This window comes from Carcharodon carcharias, chromosome 3 (genome assembly GCF_017639515.1).
Source record: "Carcharodon carcharias isolate sCarCar2 chromosome 3, sCarCar2.pri, whole genome shotgun sequence".
NCBI classification, from domain to species: domain Eukaryota; kingdom Metazoa; phylum Chordata; class Chondrichthyes; order Lamniformes; family Lamnidae; genus Carcharodon; species Carcharodon carcharias.
The window spans coordinates 213,815,599-213,838,830 of record NC_054469.1 but is presented as its reverse complement, the minus strand read 5'-3'; the positions used below and the strand labels follow the sequence as shown (position 1 = coordinate 213,838,830).

At 43.0% G+C, this 23,232-nt stretch overlaps 1 protein-coding gene across 3 annotated transcripts in view; it reads right to left on the bottom strand.

The window, feature by feature from the left end:
* Positions 1-13,133: 13,133 nt before the first annotated feature.
* LOC121275618 (MARVEL domain-containing protein 3-like) overlaps positions 13,134-23,232 on the bottom strand; it is a 40,634-nt gene continuing 30,535 nt past the window's right edge. For all 3 annotated transcript variants that reach the window (XM_041183090.1, XM_041183088.1, XM_041183089.1), the window contains exon 4: positions 13,134-14,088. In XM_041183090.1, coding sequence (XP_041039024.1) covers positions 13,397-14,088 — 692 coding nt within the window. In that variant the 3' untranslated portion in view covers positions 13,134-13,396. The remainder of the gene's footprint in view (positions 14,089-23,232) is intronic.

Here is a 23,232-nt window from a genome sequence, read left to right as displayed (position 1 = left end):
CTCCCTCCCCCAACCCACCCCCTACCTCCTCACTCCCTCCCCCAACCCACCCCCTACCTCCTCACTCCCTCCCCCAACCCACCCCCTACCTCCTCACTCCCTCCCCCAACCCACCCCCTACCTCCTCACTCCCTCCCCCAACCCACCCCCTACCTCCTCACTCCCTCCCCCAACCCACCCCCTACCTTCTCACTCGCTCCCCCAACCCACCCCCTACCTCCTCACTCGCTCCCCCAACCCACCCCCTACCTCCTCACTCGCTCCCCCCGGCCCATCCCCTACCTCCTCACTCACTCCCCCAACCCACCCCCTACCTCCTCACTCACTCTCCCCCAACCCACCCCCTACCTCCTCACTCACTCCCCCAACCCACCCCCTACCTCCTCACTCACTCCCCCCGGCCCACCCCCTACCTCCTCACTCACTCCCCCCGGCCCACCCCCTACCTCCTCACTCACTCCCCCCGGCCCACCCCCTACCTCCTCACTCACTCCCCCCGGCCCACCCCCTACCTCCTCACTCACTCCCCCCGGCCCATCCCCTACCTCCTCACTCACTCCCCCAACCCACCCCCTACCTCCTCACTCACTCCCCCCGGCCCATCCCCTACCTCCTCACTCACTCCCCCACCCCACCCCCTACCTCCTCACTCACTCCCCCCGGCCCATCCCCTACCTCCTCACTCACTCCCCCGACCCACCCCACCCCACCCCCTACCTCCTCACTCGCTCCCCCACCCCACCCCCTACCTCCTCACTCGCTCCCCCAACCCACCCCCTACCTCCTCACTCGCTCCCCCAACCCACCCCCTACCTCCTCACTCGCTCCCCCAACCCACCCCCTACCTCCTCACTCGCTCCCCCAACCCACTCCCTACCTCCTCACTCGCTCCCCCAACCCACCCCCTACCTCCTCACTCGCTCCCCCAACCCACCCCCTACCTCCTCACTCGCTCCCCCAACCCACCCCCTACTTCCTCACTCGCTCCCCCAGGCCCACCCCCTACCTCCTCACTCGCTCCCCCAGGCCCACCCCCTACCTCCTCACTCGCTCCCCCAGGCCCACCCCCTACCTCCTCACTCGCTCCCCCCGGCCCACCCCCTACCTCCTCTCTCGCTCCCCCCGGCCCACCCCCTACCTCCTCACTCGCTCCCCCCGGCCCACCCCCTACCTCCTCTCTCGCTCCCCCCGGCCCACCCCCTACCTCCTCACTCGCTCCCCCCGACCCACCCCCTACCTCCTCACTCGCTCCCCCCACCTCCTCACTCACTCCCCCCGACCCCTCACTCACTCCCCCCGACCCATCCCCTACCTCCTCACTCGCTCCCCCAACCCACCCCCTACCTCCTCACTCGCTCCCCCAACCCACCCCCTACCTCCTCACTCGCTCCCCCAACCCACCCCCTACCTCCTCACTCGCTCCCCCAACCCACCCCCTACCTCCTCACTCGCTCCCCCAACCCACCCCCTATCTCCTCACTCGCTCCCCCAACCCACCCCCTACCTCCTCACTCGCTCCCCCAACCCACCCCCTACCTCCTCACTCGCTCCCCCAACCCACCCCCTACCTCCTCACTCGCTCCCCCAACCCACCCCCTACCTCCTCACTCGCTCCCCCCGGCCCATCCCCTACCTCCTCACTCGCTCCCCCGACCCGGCCCACCCCCTACCTCCTCACTCGCTCCCCCGACCCGACCCACCCCCTACCTCCTCACTCGCTCCCCCGACCCGACCCACCCCCTACCTCCTCACTCGCTCCCCCGACCCACCCCCTACCTCCTCACTCGCTCCCCCGACCCGACCCACCCCCTACCTCCTCACTCGCTCCCCCGACCCGACCCACCCCCTACCTCCTCACTCGCTCCCCCGACCCGACCCACCCCCTACCTCCTCACTCGCTCCCCCGACCCGACCCACCCCCTACCTCCTCACTCGCTGCCCCCGACACGACCCACCCCACCCCACCCCCTACCTCCTCACTCGCTCCCCCCGACCCATCCCACCCCACCCCCTACCTCCTCACTCACTCCCCCCGGCCCACCCCCTACCTCCTCACTCACTCCCCCCGACCCACCCCACCCCACCCCCTACCTCCTCACTCGCTCCCCCCGACACGACCCACCCCACCCCACCCCCTACCTCCTCACTCGCTCCCCCGACCCGGCCCACCCCCTACCTCCTCACTCGCTCCCCCCGGCCCACCCACCCCCCCACCCACCCCCCATCTCCTCACCCCCCCACACTCCTCCTCTCTCCCCCCCCCAACTTACCCCCCCCACACTCCTCCTCCCTCCCCCCCCCCCCCAACTTACCCCCCCAACTTACCCCCCCACACTCCTCCTCTCTCCCCCCCCAACTTACCCCCCCACACTCCTCCTCTCTCCCCCCCCAACTTACCCCCCCACACTCCTCCTCTCTCCCCCCCCCCAACTTACCCCCCCCACACTCCTCCTCTCTCCCCCCCCCCAACTTACCCCCCCACACTCCTCCTCTCTCCCCCCCCCCCAACTTACCCCCCCACACTCCTCCTCTCTCCCCCCCTTCTCTCCCCCCTTACCCACCCACCCACACCCCTCTCTCCCCCCTTCTCTCTCCCCTTACCCACCCACACCCCTCTCTCTCCCCCCTTCTCTCTCCCCTTACCCACCCACACCCCTCCTCTCTCCCCTTCTCTCTCCCCTTACCCACCCACACCCCTCCTCTCTCCCCCCCTTACCCATCCACACCCTTCCTGTGCCCCTGATCTTTCCCCTCCCCCACTGCCCCTTAACCTCCTCACCCTCACCTCAATTCCCTTTCCCATGACCTTCCGACCCCCTTCCTCTCCCCCATTCCGTTTCTCCACCCTCACACCACTAAATGTCACTACATGCCAAGATTTTCTGTCCCCACTGTTGCAAAGGTTTAGTTTGGCCACATTGCCATTGAACGCCCCAGTCAGTTGGAGTGTGTCGCACCACCTGTCCCTCGCAGAAAAGTTTATGCAGAAAAACCCCTTTCAGCACAAGTCCCATGTAATGTCCGAGGCCCTACAGGAAAAGAAGATGGCGGATGGTTCCCTGAGCAGACTGTCAAATTAATTTGGCAGAATGCCTGTCTGCTAAAACTTTCAAACCAGCACAAAATGTAGCTTGACTGGAGGTGAGAAGAGCCCTCCCCATCAGATTGCAAGTGTAGTGAGCCCCCCCACCCCGAGTGTCACATATTGTATTAAAAGAAACTGATCTATTTGGAACTTTATGTAATGTCTACTTTGACCTGTTGTGCCATGTACAGTTAGAAATTTTATGAAGTATATTTCATAAAGAAATGCAATGATGATGGCGATGAGTTAGTCCTCTCCAGATCTTCCTGTTCGCTCAAGTCTCTCCCCCTCCAGCCACTACCCTCAGGGTGGCTGCAGTAGAGGAGACAGTGAACCCACCTTCTTCTGAAGTGGTGCTTCGCAAAGCAGATCTGGAAAGAAATGCAGAGATTTCTGTCAAGGTTTATCTTGAGCAGCTCCATAAACGCAGGACTCTTGTGCACTCTGGGCTATTCCTAGGGATACACACTGAAATAAACATCAACTGCAACTGGAGGATCATCAACTTGGTTAAAGACACCTTTTGTTCTGCCCAAAAGATGGTCATCCAGTGCAAAGAGCTCTCGACAACCGAGTATTGCAGACTGAATGTATGGCCCTTGGCCCATAGTCCTGGACCTTGAAAAGATACCAGTGTACAGCTGATTGCCAGATAGTTTAATGAATGTTTTTAATTAAACTAACTATTTCTGCAATTTAATCTTGCACTGAGTTTTATCTAGCTATGGCTCAGTTGGTAGTACTCTTACCCCACAAGGTCCTGGGTTCAAACCCATGAGTGGGGCTTGAACCCAAAAATCAAGGCTAACACTGTAGTGCATTACTGATGGGGTGTTAGTGTGGAAAGTGCTGTCTTTTGCTTGGAACATTAAACCAAGGCCCCATCTATCTGCCCCATCAGGTGAACATAAAAGATCCCATGGCACTGTTTGAAAGAGGAGCAGGTAAGTTATTCCTAGTTTCCTGACCAATATGTATACTTCAAACCAACACCAGGAAAACAAATTCTGGTCACTATCACATTGCTGTTTATGGGAGTTTGCTGTGTGCACATTGGCTGCTGCATTTCCTACATTACAACAGTGACTGCATTTCAAAAGTATTTTGTTGGCTCTAAGCACTTTGAGACATTTGTGGTCGTGAGAAGCACTATATAAATGAAAGTCTTCCTTTTTGCTCAGATGTCAAGTGAATGGAATAGAACAGTACTACAGTGACCAGCAACCTGCAACTCCTGACTAGCAACATTTCGCCATCAGAAATCCAATTCCAAGTGTGTTTCCCGTAGAAAGTGTTACTCAAAAGTAAACCAGTAAAGTTTACGCACAGGGAATATGCATCACACGCAAGACATTGTTCAGTGAAAAATCAAATATTACAGCAAAGGCAGAAATATCAAAATAATTTTATTACTGCAATTTAAGATAAAATATTTCTACTGTAAAGTGTATATGTTAAAAACTTTAATACAATTTTTTGGCACTGATCTTTCTCCTATATTCTTTATTTTAAGTTTTATTTCGCAGTTATTTTAAATTCTAAACTTACCTATGTTTTTAGATCTCCACTGTCCCACTGTCTATTTTAGAGCTGGGGCCCACTGTAAAAACCGGATACCACTAGCTGCAAATTAAGTCTGGAGGCTGATCTTTCTTCACCAGTGGTTAAGAACAATGAATTCAGATCAAATGCATGATTCATGACATTTTGGAGATATCAGGAATTCTAAGCTCATGGTAACTTCTATGAGGCTTTAGGAAGCTGTTTACCCTGAAACACTTCTTGGACTAACGACAACATGAAGGGCAACTTTCTAATGTACAATGGTATATGCTTGTAACCAAAGGTTAGAAAACAACCCTTTAGACAACACTTTCCACCAAATTATTTATTGTTACACAAAGACAAATGGTTATAATACATCAAAAGGGGATTCACATAATCTAACACTGTTAGAAAACCAGTCATTGTTCTGAATGTTCATTCATGAAGTACAAAAGCTTTAGTACTGAATTAAAGTGTAAATGTTTTTTTGCAAATAGGAAATATTCTTTGCACAATTGTAAAAGTCACCAGGGATGCAACAATATTGATGACCAGAAGTTAACTTCAATGTGGTGGCACATCAATTGCCAAACTTGCAGTAAGCAAGATCATAGGACATAGGCCCAAAACAACAAACTAATCTGTTCTCCAAGATTAACAATGGTGAGAGTCATAATACATTTGACTGGGGTATATTGGCAGATTTATTGGATAACCTGTATTGTAAAATTTGGCCCATAACTTCCACAATTTCAGAGTTCTTAAAACTCTGAAGGTGCATGACTTATTCACAGGGGTAAGCAATCACTACCATATGCCATGAGGAAGGGGCAACTTACACCAGCACACTTTTTTAAACAGTAGAAAAGGCGAAATACATACAATCTGAATCATATTATACAATAAAACTGTAGATTATCACTAGTGTTTTGCTTGTTTTTACAAGTTCGGCACCTAACATAATTCAGTAAACATCACTTACAGTAAAAATAAATGAAAATGACTAAAAAAACATTTCAATATATAAAGGGGCTTGTGCAAGTTGCTACATGAATACCTGCTAATGATATTAGATCCATGCCATGAGATCAGCCATGATCGTAATGAATGGTGGGGCAGGCTCAAGGGGCTGAATTGCCTACTCCTGCTCCTAGTTATGTTCTTATGTATCATCACCATGCTTTCTCTTCTGATTATTTCTTATTTCTGTATATAGCACTTCTGTAACAAAAGCTGTAATGGGCCAGCTGTCTACCATTCTTTATTTTTCTTTACAATATGTCATGATGACAGTTGATTTCAAATTTCAAAACAGTATCAGCAAGTTTAAGTCACACTATTATTGCTGCATCTCTGAAAATAAAAGCAAAGACTAGAACCTCAAGATCAAAAAAACCTAACACTGATAACAATTCCAATTCTCCCAGTTGTTAAGCGAACAAAAATATAAAGTGGCAATCTACTGCAGAACAGTTCACAACAGAAACACCTCCCAATAAATACAATTTTAGGAGAGTAAAATTTAGCTCCTACTGAAATCAGCTTATGAATTCTGCATAGTACATGTATTCTAAATAATTCAAAGGTTGCATCTGCAGCTAGCCAAAAAAACTGGGAAACAAGACAAAGTTTTTACCCAAATTTCCAAATTGACACTAGCAAAACATAACCAACTGACTTGGTACTGTAATTGTAATTCTTACTCCCAATGAATTTCAGATCTGGTGCTTAAGCATATATATTCACTCAATTTATAATTACTTTCTGCTTCCCAAGGGATATGTCAAGAAGCCTACTTTCAACAGGTGATTTGTCCTCTAACAACTTATTTAAAAAAATGTAAGTAGCACAGGTTGAAAATTGGTGATAAATACAAAAGCAAAGCCTCATCAAGCCTTGGCTCAGCTAGACTTTGAGTCAAACATTTTGCTTGTTTCGCTATGTAAAAAACTCCTACAGTTGCCTTGATACTTACTTTTATCTTTTTACTCAGCATCCAATATTTCTCTGGTATTGCTTACTAATTCGCCACCAGAACAAATCAAAAACTTTGTACATCCAGCCAACTCATGAACTGCTACTTATGACTGAGGCAGATATGCTTTCCCCTGCAATATAAAGCTTTTGCACCAGGATTATCGCCAACTCTTAAGTAAAAGTAAATTTAGTCTGTAATCATTGAAAGTGTAAAGTGATCAAATATCGAGAGATCAGTTTAGGTCAAAACTAGTTATCTGCCTCAAGCATTCTGGAACCTGTTGCATTTTAAGTGTCAACCTCAGATCTAGAAAACCTGTTTGGGTTCAATTTCTCAAATCACCTGCTCAGCTATTTAAGTATGAATAAAATTATTAAATCTCAAAATAAGTGGATAAAAAATTATTTTCTCACTTACAAATTAGGATGTTTAAGAAGCTGTTAGTGTTAGCTCTCCTTTGAGAAATATATAAAAAAATTGTTACTATCCTTTCATTTAAATTCTTCTTCAAATAGTGAGTACTAATGGTATTCTAAAACAAATGGGCTAACCAAAAAACTTTGTGAAAGCAAATGTTTCTAAATTGCCATGTGCACTTCGCACAGGTTAATGACTTGTACCTGAGTTGCTAGGTCTAATTTCCTCAGTTTCAGGCAATTATTTTTTTCCTATAGTGTGTTCCTCTGACTATGTCAATAGTATTTATCATTTGAACAGAAACATTCTGCAAAATAAATCAGCAAACAGGCAAAAAGTATGTAAATCGTAACTCTTGAAGCAGGAGTACCAAGGATAGCAGTAGCTCTTTCATATAGTGATCAAAAGGTGATAAATATATAAGACTCAGGTTTGGCAAACTTAAAAAGCAATCATTCTAACCAAAGTACTAGCAAATTGCTGTGTAAAATGCAGACTTAAATCAAATTATCCCTTTTCAAATATCTAATGTGCTGCATATAAAATAAATATTAGTTTGGCCAAAAATAGTTGGAGCACCATAAAGTCAAACTTCCATTCTGAAAGGATGTATCTGTGTACAATATCTAGAGCAGAATGGGTGCCAAACTAAATAGTTCTGCCCCTACCAAACTTGTAATGACTGAGGAATAAGTCTTTTCTGTTACAGTATTGGAAAACACTGCGATGATAATTCTGACATGCAGCCAACACAAGGATCAGATAATATCTCAAACTTTGACTAGGAACTTCCTAACTACTCACATTCCTGCACTTTGTCGGCAGGTGAGTGGAACCCACGTTCATGCAGAAAAGGGATTTCTGCTACACTTCTGCCAGCGTTTTGTTCAGTATGAGCAGCTATGAGAAAATTCCCAGTCTGAGTTTTGTTATCTTATTTTCTCATCATACAACTAAAATTCCCCATTTCTTAAACACAGGTTTTGTTTAAAAACAAGATGGAAGCTATACTTTAAGATTCCACAGAAGTTGAAAATATTTCCCCTGTGCATATTTAGTCCAGTTTTTCATTAATATTTATTAAAATGTTCAAGTTATCAATCCAATATGCCTGCCAGATCTTTATTCTCCGTCACACTGATGGATTAAACTGTATTTTCACCTATTGACACATTAGCTTCCACCACCTAAAAAAATCCACATTTCCCAGAGGGCATGAACAAGGTTATAGGGCCACTAACATTCTGCATTACTAGACGCTCTTCAGCATGTCCTTTGTATTCTCATATTCCTTAACAGACTTCATTGCATTATTTACAGACTTCTCAAATGTCTATGCAGACTGTCTGTTTTCCCTTTCAATTGTTTCCTTTATGGGTTTTTATTGATTAGCACTCAGATGTTTGAATCAACTCCTCCAGAGATAACATGTCATTCTACATTGTGTGCTTGCTCTTCAGCCACACTCACTGCAGTAGTGCCATCAGTATCTTTCTCCATAATCTTAAATATGTTTTCTACTTCAGATGATGTGCTGCTCTGGACACAAGTAATAGAGCCCAGTGAAGACAGACATTTCTTGCCAGGCTCACAGATCTCCTCTATTCCAACATCTATATTTTCCTCTTCAGCCTGAAGTTGCAACAAGCCCTCTTGGCTAGAATCCTTTTGCTCAACATATTCAGTCTCCCAGTCTTCATGTATTAATGTGTTCTCATTTTTAGTATATATAGATGATTTTTCTTCAAATTCAACTGATTTTGATTGCTCTGTGTCATATTCTGAATCCCAATCTTCCACTGAAATTTTTCCAGCAAAGGTTGATCTCTTTTTTTTTGTAGACTCAATTATTTTGAACCTACAACTCTCTCCCAAATGTTCATTTCCCTCTTGTATTGCGGAACCTGGTTGTCCTCTTTGCTGCCAGTTGCCTTCTCCAATTCCTGACCAGCGCATTTGTTTGGGAGCTGATAATGAATCCTGACGAGTGGACCATGAGTTTTCGTCTTCATTTCTCTTCCTGCTTCTGAAGTCTGACCCAAATGATTTTCCTCTGCCAAAACCACTCCTTTTATAACAATCTCCTGCATCTCCCCTCCTATAATTGCCACTTGAATCATCATTAAACTTTCTTGCAGCTCTACTAAAATTCCTGTCTTGCCATTCACGATCATCATTCTGACTACTTTTCCAATTCCCAGAGGTTCCCTGAAGTGAAGTACTTCTGAAATCATTTCCTTTGAAAGAACTCCTTGCCTGATTAAAACCACTTCTGTGTCTTTCGTTAAAAGCTTCAAAGGTTTGCATTGGTCTGGATGTATCATCCCATTTCTTTGTACTTGTTGCAGAGAATGAAGAGTTAATTTGTTCCCATCTTCTGTCGGAATGAAGAGCCATTTCTCTATTAGCAATATGTGGATCAGCATAGCTATAATTCTGACTTGGCACTGAGTTTATTGCACCAGGGTGGTATCCTGTGTTAATGCTTGCTTGATTGGGATAAAATGTATTTGTGGAGTTATGTTGCTGGGTCAAGTATACAGGTACTGAATGACAGTCAACTACATTAGGAGTTCCACCATGACAAGGGCAGTAGGTCAATGGGATAGCGTTTCTATATGCAGTTATACTGCATTGGTTGGCAAAGCATAGCCCTTGGGGTATTACATTGTAAGGGTTCATAACAGCATGATTTAGCAAATAGGCAAGAGCATCCAGACGCATGGGGACAGCGATTGAAGGTAAACTCCCCATTGCCTGAAGAGATTTTCCTAATATTGAAGGCTGCAAATCCATTTGATTTGAACTTGCAAGGCTTTGGCTGACTGATTTATGGTTCTTGACTCCATCAGAGCTCTGTACAGCCTTGGTATGACTTGTGACAGAGGATACTGGTTTTCTGGTGGTGCTTAACTCCCTGCTCTTCTTTTGACGTTCCTCCTTCTTGCGGATGTCCATCAGTGCAGTTTTGTGACTTGACACAGATTTTGAAGTAACAGTTGCTTCAATGTATGGTTGTTTCATAACTACTTCCACAGGTTTTGTACTGTTCAATTCTGCCTCCATTTCACCTTGCAACTTCTGTAAATCTTGAATGGAATCAGATGGACTGCAATTTAAAAAAAAATTATGATTATGTTAGGCAGCTGTTTGGAATTAATGAACCCCATCCAAAACACAAGGAATGCTGTTACATCTCTTATGACTGAGATGTAATATAGTTCATTTGGTGGACATTCATTGCAGTATCCATACATTTAGAGTCTTGGCTGATCACAAGTAAAACATTGGGTATAAACTGCAAACTGAAACTGGGCCATGCAGTGGATCACCCTAGGCATGAGTCACTGGTAGTGGTAAAAAGGAACAAATGGAGAAAGTATTAGTCTGCCATAAAATAATGAATGAGTTTTCTGGATTTTTAGTGAAAGTTGGCATTAAAATTTCAGATGCACAAACAAATAGTGAACAGAGAAAACAACTGGATAATTTGTGCTATGTCACGTCCTGTCCCCTTTGGAAGAGAAGTTCCAATAGCTTTTCGCATTTTTTTTTTATTTGTAAGCAAACCAGCCTGAAAGAAGCCTACACCAAGTGTTGATAGCAATTACAGCAAATTAAGCCATTTTGCCATTTGGTCGGTGGTAAACATCCTAGGTAAATGTGATAGAAACACGATTGTGCTGTGTTTCGAATGCATTCAACATTTTCTTGAGAAGATTGCTGCCCGCTCACAGTATCTAAACATCGATGAGAATCTTAGCTTCGTCACTTATTTCTGAAAATGCCATCAGCAATAAAAATCAGCCCGTTTTCTTCAACCACCACCCACCCCCAACATTTTTTCTCCCCAATCATCAGCACCTCGTCCACCCTCAACATGAGACGCAGCTTCACTTTAAAGATATATTTTTTAAGGACTTCCTCTCCCCACTTGGATCCATTAGGGGTCGAATCGTTTTTTTTTGTTTCACAATAATTCTTACCCTTCTTTAAGGTTTGCAATCTCTCCATCCTCTAATTCCATCTTGATTTTGGCCGCGTTTCTCTTACTTGCTCGCTCGTTGACTCGTTGACTCACCAACTCAAAACCCAGGGGTGGGAATGAACAGAAAGAAAGGAGGGGGGCGCACTTGTTTCGGATAGAGTTAAAACCAGGTGAGAAAGTAGTCCCGCATTGTACTGTCTACTTACAAAATCAGCTACATCTCTTACAAGTATCCCAGGTTTTAAGAGATCAAACTTTCAGTGTTGACTCGCTTTGCATTCTGCCTACAACACTTACCTGTTTTGGAAAAAAACAAATTTTATTGATCTTGTTACAGCATTTATTACTTCTGCATCCATCCAATTTCCCAATTTAGCCCCCCACCCCTACCAAATAACTCAACTCTTTTTGTGGGTTTAGTCAGGTCATCCTTCATTGATCTTTTCCACCACCCTTTAGGAACTGTTTTTTTCTGATGGCATTGCAATCCAATGATAAGCCCTGCCACTAATAAAACGTGTTTGTGTTGAATTGTTAGTATTATTTGATTAATTGCTCTTTTCTATTCACATCCTCAATTGAGCATGTTGACTCGCAACAGAATTGATCAATTAAGAGTGTGGAACGCCACACGATCAAGATGTTAACTCAGGCTACAACGTTCTTTAGGGATGATTTACATTATAAAGGTTGGACAAATGATCAAAACCTCAGTTTGATCCACTCAATTGGCAAGAACACACATGAAATGCATACTTCAAGAAAATCAGTTTATTTAAAAAATATTTTCAAGACAGTCTTAAGAAATTGAGATTTTATTTAAGCCTTATGTAGATAAAGATCATATACAAAACCAGATATTTTAATGTACACGTGACTTATTAGGCTCCCTCTCATTTACAGCTAGAGTTCTTCACAAAACATTTTTCATTTATCCCAATTTGTGAACTTGCTGTAGCAGGAAACAGCAGCATTCTTCCTTCTAATAGCAAGCACAGATCATACTTTCAGAAAATGTACTAAAGTATTGGATTAATGTAATTTTTTGCATAATTTTTAAAATTCTTGCAACATGATATGCTTAATACTTCAAAAAAATGTCTGTAATCATGGAGGTAGGACCTGACTAAAAGGTCAAGAGAACATAGGACAAAAGAAAGTGAAACTTGAGCTGTTAAACTCAAATTTACATGTACATATACATATATATAAAACTGGACTTCTTACAATCTGATGGACAGCGGATTAATTGAACTATATGACTTGATAAGTGACATTCAGATTTGATTTTATAGATTTGTGCAGAGGAATATCATACCTCCTACAGCATGTAAGATTTTCAACATGTAAAACCTATTATTTTCCAATTCATTTCATTAGGTATTGAACACGTGGTTGCAGTCATCTCCATTTGATGTAAATATGAAATGAAATTAACTGTTTAAAAAAAGAATCAAGATTATAAACCTTCACCAGAGTTGTACAATTTAATTTTTTAAAAACATTTTTTCAGTATGTTAATGGAGCCAATTAAAATGTTTTTCGTTTCATCTTGGTAGCATATAGTTCCACTGGTTACCACTTCCAGTATCTCATTATTCACATGTGAGCTTTGACTTTTACCGGCAGTCTACTGAGCCCAGGGATCCTTCATAACCAAGTCTGGTTGTGTTCTTGCTTAACATCCATATGCACACTTCTGCAGATATTATTGAAGAGTTATCATCAGAAGTGGAAACACTAATGGATTTTCTTTTTCCTAACCCTGGGAATTCTGGCTGGTTTTAGTTTTCTTTCACTGGACTCATTCCTGGGATGAGGGGTTTATCTTATGAAGAAAGGTTGAACAGGTTGGGCCTATGCCCATTGGAGTTTAGAAGAATGAGAAATGATCTTATTGAAACATATAACATCCTGAAGGGACTTGATAGTGTAGATACGAGGAGGATGTTTCCACTCATGGGGAGACTAGAACTAGGGGACGCACAATTTAAGAATAAGAGGTCTCCCTTTTAAGACAGAGATGAGATGAATTTTTTTTCTCTGAGGGTTGTTAGTATGGAATTCTCTTTCCTAGAGAGCAGTGGAAGCTGGGTCATTGAATTTATTCAAGGCGGAGTTAGACATATTCTTGATAGACAAGAGAGTCAAGGGTTATTGGGGGAAGACACTACCCCATGATCTTATTGAATGGCGGAGTGGGCTTGAAGGGCTGAATGGCTTACTCAGCTCCTAAGTCCTATGTTCACTACTCCAGCTGATATCAGGTAACACAACACAGATCAGTGATTGAGCATGGCACCTTCCTGACCTATATGGCTCAATTACTCACTAGCTAAACCTTGAGACACTGGGGAAACAAAATATACTTAGGTTAGCTACTTTACACAAGAGTCGTGAGCTGCTGATCAGCCTTACCATCCTGATGGTTTGAACACTCTTTATATTCAACTTCCTCAAAATCTTGGTGTACTGCATTGCCCGCATTCATCTCTTCGGTAATTTTCTTCAGAGTTCTCAGTGCCAAAAAACTGAAAACTGCACTTGCACAATACAAGCAAGCAGAAATTAAGCCAAATAAAGCTACGGCAGCATCTCCTCCCTGAACATCACAATTCATAAAGGTGTAACCATGGCCGGCATATAAACGGTTTCTTAATCTACAAACTTCTGTGCTATTTACCGTAATTATAAGATGCAGGTAAAGTCCAACGCCCACTATGTACCCGATACAGGCAAGAATATTAAACACAAATTCAGCCATGAGAAATTTTGAGGAAAGGCGGTGAAGAGGTTTAGCACCACCCACTAAAAAGAGAAGGGTGACAGAACCTGCAACAATGCTAGAAACTACCCCTGCGTATACTCCAGGGGTTCTCATCTGGCTAAACTGCATGTCAAGATCCCGGACCTGCTCCAGCTCAGTGCCTTGGAAGGGGCTGTACGCTGAATCAATGCTAAAAGCACCTGTCCCAAGTCCTCCCATGGACGTGTAGCCAGATATTGCTGCTTGTGAAGCTGCCACGCAAATCAGAACCATGAGATTGGTTATAATCTCACTGAACTGCAAGACACCTGCAAACAAAACATAAAGATTTTAAGACCATGCAAACACACAAGAACTTTGCACTTTGTAAAGGTCAGATACTTTCCTCCCATTCCATTGGTGGTGGGGCAGGAGGAAGGAGGCAGTTATGGTGAATCCGTAGCTGCTTTCACTTGGAAATTGTAGCATAGTTTGGAGTTTGTAGCCAGGATGAGAGCTAGTGTTAGGATTTGTGCCCATTGTGGCTACGGTATATGGGGTTAGTGCCTGAATCCTATTCCCACGAATGGGGAAGGGAAACTTTCATCCCAAATATCGCAGCTGGATCAGATGACCACCCCACTGGGACAAAAACACGAATGACCAATCATTCTGGGGTTGTTGATGTCAGAGTCAGCAATTCCAAGTGATATTGAGCGGAACTTGAAGTTGGACTTGTTTACACCAAAAAGAAACTTTACAAAGCCATTTAAGATGGTTAATCAGAAATAACATATTCCACATTTAAATAATGATTATAATAAATAAGGGATGCTTCACATGTCTGGAAGGTCACCAAGGCTCCTTTATTTTTTATATTCGTTTATGGGATGTGGGTTTTGCTGGCTAGGCCAGCATTTATTGCCCATCCCTAATTGCCCTTGTTCAGAGGGCATTTGAGAGTCAACCACATTGCTGTGGGTCAGGAGTCACATGTAGGCCAGACCAGGCAAGGACAGCAGATTTCCTTCCCTAAAGGACATTAGTGACCAGATGGGTTTTTACGACAATCAGCAATGGTTTCATGGTCCTCATTAGACTTTTCATTCCAGATTTTTATTGAATTCAAATTCTACCATCTGCCATGGTGGGATTCAAACCCTGGTCCCCAAAGCATTACCCTAATCTCTGGTTTACCAGTCCAGTGACAATACCGCTATGCCACCACCTTCCCATAGACAGCATCTTCCAAACCGATGACCACTACCATCTAGAAGGTCAAGGGCAGCACATAGATGGGAACACCACCACCTGGAAGTTCCTCTCCGAGTCACTCAACATCCTTAGAAATATATTATGGTTCCTTCACTGTCGCTGGGTCAAAATCCTGGAACTCCCTTCCTGACAGCTCCGTGGGTGTACCTACATCACATGGACTGCAGCAGTTCAAGAAGGCAGCTCACCACCACCTTCTAAAAGGCAACTAGGGATGAACAATAAATGCGAGTGAAGCCCACATCCCGTGAATGAATACTTTAAAAAATTTTGCATACTCTTGCAGTGGCACTGGTTATAAGTCCTCAATTTTCCAACACAGAAATTCTGGACCCCGGTGAGTACAAGAAATATGACTATAAGGACACTGACAGGGAAAAGCAAAACAGGAACTGAGATCCAGAGACAGAAGTACAAAATATTTAGTTTTGACAATTTTTTTTTAAGCTAATTTTATTGTTATTTACTTAAAAGGAGAGAAAGACTGAGTAAAGCAATTAATAGTTTTACCTATATTCTGTCCTGACAAGGCATATAGTCATGTTTAATTAATCAATAATCTTTTTGCATGGTGTGTAAACATGCGTGGAGGGCCTGCAGTTTTTTACAGCATGGTGGCACTTTCAAAGAATGTGATGCATACTGAACACAGCTCATTCCTTTTGCAGTTCTTAAGATCTATTAAACAGTTCGATGAATGCAAACAAAACTAAAATATGTCCACTTTTTGGCAACACTGTTTTTAATGAGATTGTATAGACATCAAGCTCAGAATTTGTTAACATTTGCCAATGAACTCTCCAAACCTGTTGACTGATTGGGCATTAAAATTGGTTGATAAGATCATTAGCAATGTGTTTACATGGTTTGGCAGATCCTACAGGCCAATGTGATTCACAAATTTAATTTGACCAAGGTATTTGTTGACAATAGCTACAGTTTCAAATTTTGTCAACTTGTCTGTAAATTATACATGTGAAAAGGCAGGTTTAATAACTGCCACTAAGCTGAAAACTTGATGACAAAAAAGACCCATATAATTACTTTTGTTGTGACCTACCACTCATGCAGGGCAAGGATGTGAGAGCAAACGCAACACTAACAGTGACAGATTTTTGTTATGGAAAAAGTACGATTACCAACTGATGCTAGAGAAAATTATTTGGATGCTAGATTAGATCATCAACCTGAAATGATAACTTATCTCTCTCCATAGATGTGGCCTGACCTGCTGAGCATTTCCAGTATTTTCTGCTTCTATCACCTACTAATCCAGCTCATGATCTGAACATTTACAAGTAAAAGCAAGCTGCAGATTGTAGAACTGACAAATTCAGCATGGCTCCTTGGAGATGGAAAATAGCCTGTTATTTATTTCCCACTACTCACACTCTTGGGAGGTCTTATAGCATAATGGGCTCAAATTCCCGCCCCAGAAGTTGATGGTCAAGGAAGGCGTGGTTCATAAAGTAGCCAAACAGGTTAAGTATCAACCTGCAGATCATTCCAACACACGCCAATGGCAGGCGTTAAGAGCGAGAGAGATTCCTGGTCAGCCATGTGGTGGAAAGAATGTTCATAGACTCAGACATTTACAGTACAGAAGGAGGCCATTTGGCCCATCGTGTCTGCGCTGGTCAAAGATCTGACTACACTAATCCCATTTTCCAGTACTTGGCCCACAGCCCTGGAAGCTATGGCAACACAAGTGAAGTGAATGTTGAAGCCTCTACCAGCACTATCCATAGCTCCAGGTTACAACATGCACGTGCACGTCACCACAACATCTCAGACTTCCTGGGCAGAATTTTTCCGTCGGTGATCTGGGGGCGGGGCACGCTCACTGACACGAAAATGACACAGGATGACATCGGGGGAGTTTCCTGCCCCATTTAAATATTCAGGAAGGCGGGTGAGACAGTGCGATCAGCTGTCCGCCCGCCAACCTGTCAATGGCCAATAGAGGCCATTGACAGGGTAGTTAAAACAATTAAAGGCCCTGCCCGTCCAACCTTAAGACTGGCGGACAGGCCAGGAGCCCCAGCGAGCTTTTGAAATAACATGAAATCTCATCCACCGGCGGGATGAGGTTTCATGTCGGCTTTAAAAAAACTTTAATAAAGTTTCTGCAATATTTATTAAAGTGTCCCATCTCTTGTGACATTGTCACATGAGGGGGACATGTTAATAATTTTTTTATTTTTCTATTTTTAAACTTTCAAACACTGTCAGCACTCTCCCTGCACGAAAGAGCGAAGAGCACACTCTGGCAGTTGGGGAATCCCCCCCACCTCCCCACCCCGCCTGCACAGGAAGTGCATAGCGCTTCCCGTCGGGCGGCACACTGGGCAGGCCTTAATTGGCCCGCCCACTTAAAATGGCGGCTGGGCCTGTTTCGGCGGTGGCGATCGGCGGCCCGCCCGCCCATCAAGGGCAAAATTCTGCCCCCTGAGTGAACAGTAACCCACCACTATTCACATTTTTGGTCTTGTGCCTTTGGCTTTTGCATTAAACGTAAAAAAACAAAATCCCAAGAAACAAAACTAGAATATTTTTTCATTTTATGTTCTAGGTATAAAAAATTTCAGTTCCATTTTTAGAATTCTGGAATTCAATCTCTCCAGTTTCAATACAGTTTTGTTGTTTTGGCAACAAAAATATTTGGAGGATTCAGTACCCAGTAAGCAGACTGCAATCATTTCCACTCTCCTTAGTTCTTGCAATACCTTCTAAGCTTATAAGGCGGCAAATAATGTACATTTTTAATCAACATTTTCAGAATAGGTGTAATAAAGAATGCTTATAAAAAGAAAAAGAAACACAATTTATTTTCTTAAATGAATTACAGTATGAAGTTAAAATACAAAATATCATCCAGAAATATTCAATTATCCATGATTTTTGTTTTGAAGTTTAACGCGTGAGCCTTAAAACAAGTATCCCCACTGTCACACTGAACATTTTATTGCGAAAATTTGCATTTGAAGCCAAACCAATTTCCATCGTGCATTTTCCTACCATATTTTAGAGGTTACACTAAGCATTGGATTTATTATCCCATTTGAAAAGTGCAGCCACATTTATCTGTTGCAAACAACTGCCTTTTATAACATTTTATTTTGTACTAATTTGTACTAAATACATTAGCATGCATTGTTTCATTTGAAACTCTGTACAATTTTTACAAAATGTTAACCAAAGCATTTGAAAAAAACCTAGTTAGGAGGGAAAAGCTGAGGAGTTGAACTGAGCATTTTGAGAACTAAAATACCAGTCGAAAACAAACTTGATGCCACACAATCTTCACCATTACCATAGAGAAAATGGCAAAGTGTCTCAAAAAGATGTCAATATTCTAAAAAAATGCCGATTTATCGGCCGGAATCTTTCATTCTGGAGTCAGAGTTCAGTGGCAGGTGCAGAAGTGAGAGTGATTTCCGCTGGAGGATGGGATGGCTGGCCACACTCGATCTTGAGCTGTTCAGCCCATTACATATGTATCCGCAAGAAGCTCACCGATTCTCGCGGTGGGGACCGGCAGGAGGTTGCATTCCTGCCATTACCTCATGAGGTCAAAGGCCTGGATGCCATTTGTAAAGGCCGCCCGGACAGCCTGAACTATATCTTCCACCTTTGCCCGGCCACTGCTCCACCCTTCCCTGCTAACCTTTCCTCTCTCCCTTGGTCATCCTCCACACAACTTGAACTGCCTCTACCCGGTCTCAAGCATAGGTTGGCGTTTACAGATGCTCCCCAAAGAGGACAATGCAACTGCAACTCACCGTTAATCATGGAAGAAGCTAACCTTGCCAGATGCACACAACTTATGTGCAGTTGTGAATGTGAATGTTCTAATTTCTCGCTGGCGGGGAACCTAATTCCGGCAAGTTGGCCTTTTATTGAGCATCCGTGACACGTTAATACATGCAAAAGGGCTTCCTGACATTGGTCGTCAGGAAAGACTCGCCTTTATAACCCCAAGAACATAACTGCTGAAGTTCATCTTGCCATTGGGCAACTGATTTTTGGCCTTACGCCAAATTAAGTTCCCCCACCTGCCATGCTTCCCGGCCATAATCTGCACATCCAAAAATCTTTCAAAACCATACTGCAACCGAATCCAACTACTACAGTTCACGATGATGCTGCACACAATGGTTTGGCTTCAGAAAACATGGGGCCGTGTTTGGAGTAAACATACTCAGAGACACTTACACCCAGCACTTTCACCTATTTACTTACTGTTAAATGAGTCATCAAGAAACTCAAGTTCTCGTCTTGGTGACAAAGCTGAAATAATGAAGATAATGTTGTACTGATTTTCTTGCCCCTTGATGTTGCAGGAGTGACTTCTAATTGTGGAATGAGAAACAGGTACTCACCTCTTAATTTTGTGACCTGGGACATTTGTTTTCTACCCTTAGCTTGGAGTGTGAGAGGTTGCAGCCTCTCTTCCACTATTTGAAGGGGCTGCACTTCAGTCCCATGCCCTGATGTCTGGCCACCAAGTGCAGGGAGGGGTACAGGCAAGTCAGAGGACCTCCTCATGGGTCTGCTCTTTGGCCTGGCCAAGGCAGCCATTAACAAGTCCAGGCAGCATGTTGCCATGGGTGGGGGTGGTGGGGAACAACAGCCCTCCTTGACTGCCTGCCTCTCTTCCATTGCTATGTACCTGAAGAGGGAGGAAGCATGTGGTGGCTGCCAATACATTTGAGGCCTAGACCTGTGGGCACTAGAAGGAAGACTTCGGAGATTTTTGTCAGCGCTGTTTTAAAATGGGACACGTTTGTTTATTTGAATTGTGTTGGTCACAAAAATCAATCAATCAGGAAACAGGAGAAACTAGCCAGCTAAAATTACCCTGATTGTGCCGCACTTTGGGAACCAAAGTTATCTAAAATTTAATCATTGGCTATGTAATCAAGTAGTTTATCTTCAAACAGTTCAGAACCAAATAAAATTAAACCTGCAGATTTCTTGATGGGGATGGTGATTTTTCAGATTACTACTAAAACTCAGTTTGAGTTCCGGGTATGGTCTAACCAAGGTTTTACACAGGTTAACACAACTTCTCTGCTTTTGCCTACAACCACACTACCCCCCTCCACTTCTCTCTCTGTCTCGCTCTCCACCCCCCCCTCCACACCTTAAACCAGCTTATACTTCAACTCTTTCTTGGACTCGAACTCAAGTTCTGTCGAAGGGTCATGAGGACTCGAAACGTCAACTCTTTTCTTCTCCGCCGATGCTGCCAGACCTGTTTTTCCAGGTAATTCTGTTTTTGCTCTGCTTTACAGTTTTATTCCTCTAGAAATAAATGCCAGTTGATTTGCTTTTTAATGGCCACATTAACCTGCGTTTAAGTGATTGGCATATCTGTACTCCCAAATTCCTGTTTCTCTACCCCATTCAGACATTATCATCCGAGCAATATATTGTTAAATGTATCCCAAGCCAGATGGTGAAGCATGAAACTAGACAGATCCTTTTCTTGATAATAGGTTTATTCACAGAATGCAGCATTACATGTTTCTGCCTCCTACCTACCTACCTAAGGTCTCAGCAGTCCCTTTTATGTGTGCTCAAGATACTTAATTATCAATACCCAATCCTTAACAATACAATTAACATAACATTAACATATGTGGCCTCTGAATTCTTCCCAACAAAATACATCCACCTCACACTTACCTCTAAAGTTCGTTTTCCAATTACATGCCATTCTGCAAGCAAAGCAATATCTTCCTGTATTCTATCACTATTCTCCTATGTATTAATTACAGCCCCAAATATATCATCCACAATTTTTGAAATTCAAATTACCAGTCTGAGTTAGTACCTTACTCCCTATTCTGTTTTTTAACCAGCATTGCTATCCATTCCACTTCTTGCCTCTCGATTGCAGATGCTCTGATCTTCGTTATGAATCTATTATTATTGGGACATCTTATTCAAGCACTAAGAATCCTTAAATATAGAATTGATTTAATTCCTTCTAATACCCGAAATCCAGAACAGATTCAAACTTGTTCGGTAGACCATATAGTCAACTTACTAATACAAAACACACGGGCAAAAACGTTTAGGAGGAGGGGAGGGAAGATTCAAAACATTAAACCAACATTGTACTGCCTTCATCTGCAGATTATAAAAAGTACATTACAAAATAATATAAACTCTGCTGTACCTCCACCAGTCGCTGCCAAGTCCGTCAAGGGTGGGTTATCACCCCCAGACTACAAAGGGCAGGGAGAGAAGAATATCCCCATTCCCGGTTTGTTGGAAGTACACCAAGGTATGAGCAGTGTGCAAGGAGGAGTTGAGGGTTGAGCTGTGATGCCTTTCCCAGACTAACTGTTTACTGAAACTCGTGACCTAGGCTTACATATGAAGAGTAGCTGATTCAGGAAGGCAACATTTGTACAATTGTACTCCGGTAGCTTTTAAATATCAGGTAGAAACTTTTGGAACTGCAGTGAAAATAAGCTTTGGTATTCTACCCTGCTTGTCCCTTCAGCTAACTGCATTGTCTCTTCTATCTTTCATGATCAGGAAAGTGGGCATTCTCAGTGCACATAACGTCTCTCAGTCGTCTTCATCATATGACCTAATCTGGTGTGCCAAAACTCTCAATTTAAGCACAAAGTCAAAACCAGTGGACTGCCGCGAAATAAAAAGGTCTTTTGTAAACCAATAGAGTGAGTTCTAGAGCTTCAACAACCATCAACAAAGCATATGGAAAATTTACCCAGAAATGCTACATAGAATTTTACTGTGAGCTTTGTGCCATATTTTTCACTGTCACTACAGGGTCACAGTATTAATGTAAAATATATGTAACAGAATGATAACACTCTTAGACAAATACAAACAAGCAGTTCTGAGTGAACTGTGGGATTGAAAAATGCGTTAATAAATTACTACATCTGTAAATCTGTTGTTAATCCCAAATTTAAAAGTGCTGCAAGAATGAGATTAAAGCCTTCCACTTCTATGCAGCGTAAAATAGAATGTATAGAGTTTTCTTCTGATAATTCAAAATTGTCCTTTAAATTGATTAATTATACAAATTTTCGAGTAGTTTCAATTAACAATGCAGTACTGGAGGTTTTTTTGTTGTTGATTAATTTCTATTTGAATTAAGCATTTTTCATCCTTTTGAAATGCCTTCTTTTCCCTTTCTTGGACAAACATAATTGTATATACTGCAATGTGACGATATAATTCAACAAATGCCATGTTTTTTAATTTATGCTTTCATGGAGTGCGGGCGTTGCTGGCAAGACCAGCATTTGTTGCCCGTCCCTAACTGCCCTGCAGACAGTAAGAGAAGAGCCTCACCAATGAGAAAGTTCCAAATCATTTTGGAGTAGCATTAATCTTCAAAAATTAGAGATGGACAATGTAATATTTTTCAATATAAATTGTAACATAATTAATGGGCTTCTACTACCCTAAATCTCAACAGTGAAGGTTAAATACTTACAACACAAAGCAACATCAAGCCCCAAGAATGTGTTGCATCCAGTAACATATGTCCAGTCGTACTTATCATTCGTCCTCTCCCTTCCCCCCCCCCCAATAGCCTTACAAAACAATACATCATTTTCAAAATGTCCAAGACAATCCTTAATAATCCAAATTATTAGGCAATCTCTTGCCTAATTTTTCTTCAGAGCTTCCCCGCAAATTGAAAACTTGCTCCTTGTAGAATTGAGGACTAAAACCTGTACCCTCTCACTAAGTATTACACTCCATTGTCTCCCAACACCCTTTACCGGAACTTGCGCATTATCTTCATTCTTGGGACTTTTCTGTTGTAGTTTTCCCCAAATTTTCATTTGGAATTAATGGCTGATATTTTTTTCTATTCAGTTGCATCTCAGCATTGCTAGGCTAGATGGATAGCTGGATTTTTGTATCCTCTACACACCGATTGAAGTCACATAGGTAAATCACATTGTGTTACAATTGTACAAAACGCAATGAAACTATAAACAAGAAAATCAAATATTTTCATTAGTGCAACAGTAAATCTCCAAAACACTTTTGTTTAAATGTACAACAAAACCCTACACATACATACAATAACATTTAAGAGAATAAAGCAGTTATGAATACAATATTTCCACATTCCTTTTGTCCCAAGTTCATTATTTTTTCACCTGCACATCACACTGCCAAATAAAACAGAAAAA